This window comes from Thalassophryne amazonica, chromosome 9, assembly GCF_902500255.1.
Source record: "Thalassophryne amazonica chromosome 9, fThaAma1.1, whole genome shotgun sequence".
NCBI classification, from domain to species: domain Eukaryota; kingdom Metazoa; phylum Chordata; class Actinopteri; order Batrachoidiformes; family Batrachoididae; genus Thalassophryne; species Thalassophryne amazonica.
In genome coordinates this window covers 20875938-20885222 of record NC_047111.1, presented here as the reverse complement: position 1 = coordinate 20885222, position 9285 = coordinate 20875938, and the positions used below count along the sequence as shown (strand labels likewise).

Here is a 9285-nt window from a genome sequence, read left to right as displayed (position 1 = left end):
ATTCAACTGAGAGCTTAAATGTATTCATCACCGGTCCCTGTAGTTCGCCGTCACACTGCACTGATCAGCTGACAAAAGCATACAAGTAAGTTTATAAGGATCTATATCCTTATCCTGAACCTATATCTAAGTTGCAGCAACAAGAGGTACAAGATCAGATGTATTTCACAACTCTTTTTAAGGACATGTATTTGCTAATTTCACAAAGGTTTAATTTTTGATTGCTTTTTTTTTAACTTGAATTCTTGTTATAAAGTTAATCAATATGAGGACAAAGCTTCAGCTTTTAGCTCATACCTTTTTTGTTAAGGGTCCAAAAAAAGAACATTTTATTCATTTAAAAGAAAAAAAAACATCGGCTGATTTATCGGCAAATCAGCTGATTTATCGATTATCGGCATATTTTCATCCAAATATCGTTATCGGCCTCCATATCAGTCGGGCTCTATTCACATGTATGAATGAAGACCTAAAAAACAGGTTTTGCTTCTGGTTCCTGCTTTCGGGTGAGGTTAGGAAGGGCATCTAGTGAAGAAATATGCCAAATCAACATGCAACTTTGTGCCAAATCCAATGGGGACATCACTCAAAAACATGTTTGAGAAGTATTGTAAAATTTGACAAAAATAGCATATTGTGTGATGGACATCGTGGATTTCACAAAGATCTTGCCTGATATTTTCTTGCATTAGAAGAGTGGATTATCTCTAAAAATGTACCCTTTTATATATCTAAGCTTTGATTCAGTTCGTTATTGTAGATTGATCTATAAACTAGAGAAATGTCATAATTGGTCAAATAAACTGTTGGTTAGAACACATTTGTTTATCATAAGAAGAAAGAGCATGATGTCTAAACAAGGCTAAAGCTGACTGGTGTGTCCCACAGGGTTCAGTGCTGGGACCGGTATTAATTCTATTTTTTGACTTACCAGACAGAATATCTTCAAAATGTAAAAAAAAAAAAAAAAAAAAAAAACTTTGCAGATCGTACTAAAATGTTGACCATATGCATTTACACGTTGATAAAAATGAACTAATGGAGCTGCCAAGACAAATAAAACGCGAGGAATGATCAGCTTAGCATTTTCACGTTAAGGGCTCCTTAGTTGTGTACAAAACATTCTCTTGCCCACATATTTAATAATGTGTGCAAGTACGATTACCATTTTTAGAAACTTTTTTTTTTAAATTGCAAAAAGTTAAAAGGCATGCAACAAATTTGCATTCGAGGGCAAGACAAGATCTGAGATTTTGGCTACATGGTGCTTTTCTTTCTGTATAATCCAGCATATAGGTGTCTTGGTGTTGAGGACCAGCAGCTGGAGGAGGACAAGGACTTGCCCACATTTCACATAGCTGCAGGAGATGGTTACTTTCAAGAGGTGGAGAGGGAGAGGATGTCTGCCCAAGTGGTTGTCATCTTGAAGATGGTTCTCTGGTGTGGTGGATATGGTCACACAATTGAACAGATTTATTTTTTTTTTTTAATGATCAACACTGAGGCACCTGCACGCTTGTTCATGCAGAGAATCAGAATCCAATTTATTGCCAAGTAAGTTCTCATACAAGAAATTTGATCTGGTGTCATTGGTGCATTAACAATAAAAAGACAAAACAGGCCACATGGCCAAAATGTGGTAGCTGATGTTCCCCAACAATGCAATTACACCTCATATAGATCTCAAGTAACTGTTTGTTTGCCACACTGTCATCACTGTCATGGGGTATCTATGGAGCCCACGAAGAGACCTAGTACCAAAAACATCCAGTAATTGCACTGTTTGGTTGGCACCCAGATCTTGAACTCTGACAGGAAAGTTAACTTTTTCTCAATATGGTTACTGGTGATTCTTCATGCCCAGTTGGTCTCACTTTCCTTCGTTGGACTAATCACAGAGCTACACGTTTCAGGTGATCAGCAGTCTTGACCCTCTGTGCCCACGTTCACTGGTGTAAAGTAAAAATATGACTTCATCCTCTAATCATAGCCACTGAAGCCCGGAAGTCCTTCATTTGTTGTTGTCATCTTGGCGGTTTCCCTCGCCAGTTTTTGATGATGGCCTGTTTTTGTCTTATTTACGAAATTGTCTTTTTTTTTTTTTTTTCCACGACTAATTCACCTGAACCACCAAGACAACACAACACTTCAACTCAACTCTGAAAACTTTCTTCTGCTGCAGATGGTCGATACTAACGCCACAAACTAACTTTCAGCTCTCACCTTTAATACAGGAAAAAGGTCTGTGGTCACCCAATACCATACAAATGTTCCAGCCATGGGCAGCACGATGGCTTAGTGGTTAGCACTGTTGCCTCACAGCGAGAAGGTTGTGGGTTCAATTCCCGTGACCTTTCTGTGTGGAGTTTGCATGTTCTCCCCGTGTTTGCGTGGGTTTCCTCCGGGTGCTCCGGTTTCCTCCCACATCCAAAGACATGCGGGTTAGGTGGATTGGAATCTTTAAAAATTGTCCGTAGGTGTGTGTGTGTGGGTGTGTCTGTGTTTGTTTGTCTATTTGTGGCCCTGCAACAGACCTGTCCTTGGTGTACCCCACCTCGCGCTCTATGACTGCTGGGATAGGCTCCAGCCCCCCGCGACCCTTAACTGGACTAAGCGGTAGAAGATGGATGGATGGATGGATGTTCCAGCCACCTTAAGCTTGGTGGTGGTTTGGTGTTTTTCCACATTTTTTCACTCACTCTTCAAAACTGCACTTTGAGTACTCTGGCTTTCCTCCTCTAAACTGGGTTGTTTGTTTCTTACAATATTCCCAGACTCCTCTGGCCATATGGAACGCTCACTGGCTGGACAGTATGGAATGGACAGGGAAAAAAAAAAAAAAAGGTCACAACATCCACACAGTAATGTGCAAAAGTTTTAGGCACCAAATAATATAAATACTTCAGTACCTCCCCCCAAAATCTGTTGGATTAATGGTTAAATAGTTCCGCTTGCTACAAAAATTAAATAAATCCCCCCCCCCCCATTAAATATTTAATTAAATGAAATTAAACAGAATTAAAGGTGCATACATTTTACTTTTTTTATTAATAAATATGGAATATTTAAGATCTTAAAGTTAAACATCCCAAAAAGCAAAACACACGAGGCAAAAGCATGAAAGCCTGTGAAATAAAACACCAGCAGATCTCGCACATCTTGTTAATATTTAATGAGTCAATCTCCAAAACCGTTGCAGCAATAATCCAGAGGGTGTGACCCCTGCAGCTGAAAGGTCGTGTACATTATCCAGTGGGAAATTTCAGTTACATCTTCACTGACCGGCGCTGGCATATTTTTTTTTTTGCTCAACACAAAGCGTGAACTTTCTGTAATGTCCAAACACAAACAGGATACGTCAGCGGACAAATACTGCACACGGACTGGAAGACTTGCAGGACGAAACCGTAAAACTGATTGGAAATTAAATCCAGCTGTTGCTTCAGAAGGACAAACGTGACATTCATTGTTTGTCTTTTAGCCCTTCACCAACCTTAATTAACAAATGAAAAAGATCCCAAGTCAGAAGACATTGTTAGTGGCAGATTCAGAGGAGCGGGAGAGTGTAATATGTCAAACTGGAGCAGACATTCAGGTTTCGTATCAGCCTGAACAGGAAGTTCCGATATCCCAGGAGAGAGAAAACAAAGATCTTTATTCAGTGTAAAATATCATGATTCTTGTTATCACACACTCTGCAAAAACTCAAAATCTTACCGAGTAAATGAGTCTAATTTTGTAGTTAAAATATATCATTGCACTTAATATAAGAAAAATCAATTAACTGGGAAAATTTCAATAGGACATATGTGTAAGTAATGTCTTAAGTTGATAATGTCTTAAAAATCTTCAGTGCCACAACACCAATAAATGCACCTGCATCAGTTCAACAACAGGTTGGTGCACCAGAATAAGCTTTGCAAATTGCAATGATGCTTGCAAACACAAAGAACTTGAATATATAATCTACAGCACATTTAACAATTTATTTGATAATGTGTCTGCTCTACGTTCACACAACTCAAACACACTGAAACCTGGAAATGCTTTGCAAAGCTCCACAACACAACGGAAGTAGTATCAACATATAGTACTGTTCAGAATAATAGTAGTGCTATGTGACTAAAAAGATTAATCCAGGTTTTGAGTATATTTCTTATTGTTACATGAGAAACAAGGTACCAGTAGATTCTCACAAATCCAGCAAGACCAAGCATTCATGATATGCACACTCTTAAGGCGATGAAATTGGGCTATTAGTAAAAAAGTAGAAAAGGGGGTGTTCACAATAATAGTAGTGTGGCATTCAGTCAGTGAGTTCGTCAATTTTTTGGAACAAACAGGTGTGAATCAGGTGTCCCCTATTTAAGGATGAAGCCAGCACCTGTTGAACATGCTTTTCTCTTTGAAAGCCTGAGGAAAATGGGACGTTCAAGACATTGTTCAGAAGAACAGCGTAGTTTGATTAAAAAGTTGATTGGAGAGGGGAAAACGTTTACGCAGGTGCAAAAAATTATAGGCTGTTCATCTACAATGACCTCCAATGCTTTAAAACCAGAGACGTGTGGAAGAAAACGGAAAACAACCATCAAAATGGATAGAAGAATAACCAGAATGGCAAAGGCTCACCCACTGATCAGCTCCAGGATGATCAAAGACAGTCTGGAGTTACCTGTAAGTGCTGTGACAGTTAGAAGACGCCTGTGTGAAGCTAATTTATTTGCAAGAATCCCCCGCAAAGTCCCTCTGTTAAATAAAAGACGTGCAGAAGAGGTTACAATTTGCCAAAGAACACATCAACTGGCTTAAAGAGAAATGGAGGAATATTTTGTGGACTGATGAGAGTAAAATTGTTCTTTTTGGGTCCAAGGGCTGCAGACAGTTTGTGAGAGGTCATGTTGCCTTATGCTGAAGAGGACATGCCCTTGAAATGGGTGTTTCAACAAGACAATGACCCGAAGCACACTAGTAAATGAGCAAAATCTTGGTTCCAAACCAACAAAATGAATGCCTTGTAGATGTGAAGAAATCATGAAAAACTGTGGTTATACAACTAAATACTAGTTTAGTGATTCACAGGATTGCTAAAAAAGCAGTTTGAACATAACTGTTTTGAGTTTGTAGCGTCAACAGCAGATGCTACTATTATTGTGAACACCCCCTTTTCTACTTTTTTTTTTTTTTTTTTTACTAATAGCCCAATTTCATAGCCTTAAGACTGTGCATATCATGAATGCTTGGTCTTGTTGGATTTGTGAGAATCTACTGGTACCTTGTTTCCCATGTAACAATAAGAAATATACTGAAAACCTGGATTAATCTTTTTAGTCACATAGCACTACTATTATTCTAAACACTACTGTATAAAGAGGTTTCTGCCCAGAAGACTTTAACGGACTTCTACTGTTCATCACACTGCAAATAACTAACAATATGCAAAAACAGTCGCATGTCTTAATTTGTTGTCTTACTTTTTTATTTGTTACAAGTTGAAAACACCTCATGTTGAAATAGGTGAAAATTCACTTGTTCTTCAGTTTTTTTGAAATCATCGTACAAAACTCATTTTAAGCTTTGTGTTAGGAGTAGTAAGTGTTGCAGCTTTTACAAATAAAATCAGCTTAGAAGTCTTAAGGGGAGTAAAAAAAAAACAAACAAAAAAAAACAACAAAAACAAAATAGCTTCCTCTCATGTGTGGCAAAATGTGATGTTTCCAAACCTCTCTCTCACTTTTTAAAGATGTATTAGCTAAAATAAGTCGCTATATCTTCCTGAAATTATGTGTTTTGGGTGATTGCATAAGTGTAATTAGATAGTTGGAGTAGAAATTTGACAAATTATAGTTGGTAAGATTTTGCATTTTTGCAGCAGAAAGTTAAACTCTACAGAATTTTGGTCCGATATTCAAGGCGAGGGTCAGCACAGAATTCAGTTGTCTAGCTGATATTATTCACTGTAAAATACGGTGATTCTTGTTACTGCGCAGCGGCAAGCTAACAGCTATACACGTTTGGATGGTTTTCCTTTCCTGTCAGCGCTAATCACATCTTTTGGATTTGTCAAATTAAAAACCCAGCTAAAGACAGGACCCACTTAGCAACGATAAATCGTGGCTTGATGCCAAACTTTAGTATGAACATTGACTTTATAAAAGTGTCCAAGTTTGTAAGACTGATGTGCTCCATCGTCAAGCGTCCTGATTAGCATCCAGATGCGATACTTTGGATGAGCTCAAGAAGCGCCAAATTATTAAGGCCAATTTAGCTTACTCCGTATCTGCAACTCCATAGCCTTGCAGAGCCCTCTACGTCAATGCAAACCTCCTCCGAGCCCCTCTCTGTAGCCTGACATGCACCTCCCAAAAATTGTAGCTACTTGTCGAGACGAGTGAGATCACATGGGGACCACGCGGGCTGTGATTGGTCTGCTAAGTACATTATTTCCGGAATCTCACTTTTCCAGTTTCACAAGGAGAGCAGGCCAGCCTTCACGAAAACATCACGCCCCCTGCTGTTCTGGCGGTAATTGCATTGTGACACACACCAATCCCGACGGACAGCTTCAAAAGGTTCACGACTGCATCGAAGCGATTGCGTGGCCACAGAGTAACCGAGTAGCAGAAGCATAAAAAGGCTTTTAGTCTTTGAAAGCATCGCCTTTGGGTAACGCAAGTTTGAAATGACTGCGATAAACGCTACTCGTTAATCGTTACTTATCTCTACAGAATATCCGCGGGAACGTGGGACAAACTCGTATGATCCACTGAGACGTCTCCTCAGAATTTCGGTCGCGGCCCCTAAAAGCTTTCGCTGTTCCTCTGAGTGGCATAGCATTTCCACTGCAGGAAAAAAGTTACAAAGCTGAGAAGCCACAACAAAATAATAAATAAAACAAATATAGGCGAGTGAGATCCCGATCTTTCATCATCCACATTGTCCATCTGCCATTTTTCTGAAGTTGGAATTCTCAAACAGTTCCCAAAAACCTGTGGATCCAAACTTGCTAACTAGGGTAAAGCCTTGGAAGATGTTCCAGTCGTCTCTGTGTTTTCAAGTACATCTTTGCACATGGCTAACAGGTGTCTTCTGCATCAACACATGAATTCACTTGAGATTCACAGTTTTGGTTTGAACTAATAAAGTCAAATTTTCTTCCAGGAGTCCATTGTTAGATCGGTTTATTTTCCCTTTTCCCTGTTGAGAGTCTGCTCTTCCTGTTTGTCTCCACCTTGTATCAGTGTTGTTCCTGAAAGGCCAACCACCCCCCCCCCCCCCCCAAAAAAAACAAAACAAAACAGAAAAGCACATTTATGCATCAGGGATGAAGCGTTTGTGTAACAATTATGACATGAGAGAAACAGTCAAAAGATACGAACGTCTTGGGTTCTGTCTGACTCCTGGTGGTGAATCCCATTGGCTGAATTTGCACCGTGCACCTGAAAAACAGTTTCAAACAGTTGGTAAGCCGTACCTCGGATGTGAATTCTGTCACATTAAAAGATTTCCCTGATCGCTATTCTGACTAAATACGTTAACACATTCTTTGGAGGCCAGACTGGTTTTCGGTCTTTCTGTTTTACCGGACTCTTCTCGGGATGCCAGCGCATGGCCTGGACCAGCTGGTCGACTTGCTGGTTGTGTTCTAAGGCGTTCCTCAGGGTGTCCTCAGTGCTGAGAAGCCGTTGACGCAGCCGGTTCACCTCCGAGTCAAGGGCCGATGGATCCAGCATGGAGTACCTTCGATGGTCCGGAGAAGCGCGCTCCCGGCCCTGGAAGACAAAGACAGGAAGTCAGAAACCAAAACACACACTTACAGTAGTGTTCAGAATAATAGTAGTGCTATGTGACTAAAAAGATTAATCCAGGTTTTGAGTACATTTCTTATTGTTACATGGGAAACAAGGTACCAGTAGATTCTCACAAATCCAACAAGACCAAGCATTCATAATATGCACAATCTTAAGGCTATGAAATTGGGCTATTAGTAAAAAAAGTAGAAAAGGGGGTGCTCACAATAATAGTAGCATCTGCTGTTGACGCTACAAATTCAAAACTATTATGTTCAAACTGCTTTTTTAGCAATCCTGTGAATCACTAAACTAGTATTTAGTTGTATAACCACAGTTTTTCATGATTTCTTCACGTCTGCGAGGCATTCATTTTGTTGGTTTGGAACCAAGATTTTGCTTGATTACTAGTGTGCTTGGGGTCATTGTCTTGTTGAAACACCCATTTCAAGGGCATGTCCTCTTCAGCATAAGGCAACATGACCTCTTCAAGTATTTTGACATATCCAAACTGATCCATGATACCTGGTATGCGATATATAGGCCCAACACCATAGTAGGAGAAACATGCCCATATCATGATGCTTGCACCACCATGCTTCACTGTCTTCACTGTGAACTGTGGCTTGAATTCAGATTTTGGGGGTCATCTCACAAACTGTCTGCGGCACTTGGACCCAAAAAGAACAATTTTACTCTCATCAGTCCACAAATATTCCTCCATTTCTTTTTAGGCCAGTTGATGTGTTCTTTGGCAAATTGTAACCTCTTCTGCACGTCTTTTATTTAACAGAGGGACTTTGCGGGGGATTCTTGCAAATAAATTAGCTTCACACAGGCGTCTTCTAACTGTCACAGCACTTACAGGTAACTCCAGACTGTCTTTGATCATCCTGGAGCTGATCAATGGGTGAGCCTTTGCCATTCTGGTTATTCTTCTATCCATTTTTGATGGTTGTTTTCCATTTTGTTCCACACGTCTGTTTTTTTTTGTCCATTTTAAAACATTGGAGATGATTGTAGATGAACAGCCTATAATTTTTTTTGCACCTGCGTATAAGTTTTCCCCTCTCCAATCAACCTTTTAATCAAACTACGCTGTTCTTCTGAACAATGTCTTGAACGTCCCATGTTCCTCAGGCTTTCAAAGAGAAAAGCATGTTCAACAGGTGCTGGCTTCATCCTTACATAGGGGACATCTGATTCACACCTGTTTGTTCCACAAAATTGATGAACTCACTGACTGAATGCCACACTACTATTATTGTGAATACTACTTTTTTTTTTACTAATAGCCCAATTTCATCGCCTTAAGAGTGTGCATATCATGAATGCTTGGTCTTGTTGGATTTGTGAGAATCTACTGAATCTACTGGTATCTTGTTTCCCAAGTAACAATAAGAAATATACTCAAAACCTGGATTCATCTTTTTAGTCACATAGCACTACTGTATACCATGAAGATCTCAAAGCCTGAATATTATACTGTATTTTCCAG

At 39.6% G+C, this 9285-nt stretch overlaps 1 protein-coding gene across 2 annotated transcripts in view; it reads right to left on the bottom strand.

The window, feature by feature from the left end:
• Nucleotides 1-6025: 6025 nt before the first annotated feature.
• Nucleotides 6026-9285, bottom strand: part of clip2 (CAP-GLY domain containing linker protein 2) — a 61615-nt gene continuing 58355 nt past the window's right edge. For both annotated transcript variants that reach the window (XM_034177744.1, XM_034177745.1), the window contains 3 exons: nucleotides 7581-7769; nucleotides 7377-7436; nucleotides 6026-7246 (listed from right to left, as the gene is read on the bottom strand). In XM_034177744.1, coding sequence (XP_034033635.1) covers nucleotides 7235-7246; nucleotides 7377-7436; nucleotides 7581-7769 — 261 coding nt within the window. In that variant the 3' untranslated portion in view covers nucleotides 6026-7234. The remainder of the gene's footprint in view (nucleotides 7247-7376; nucleotides 7437-7580; nucleotides 7770-9285) is intronic.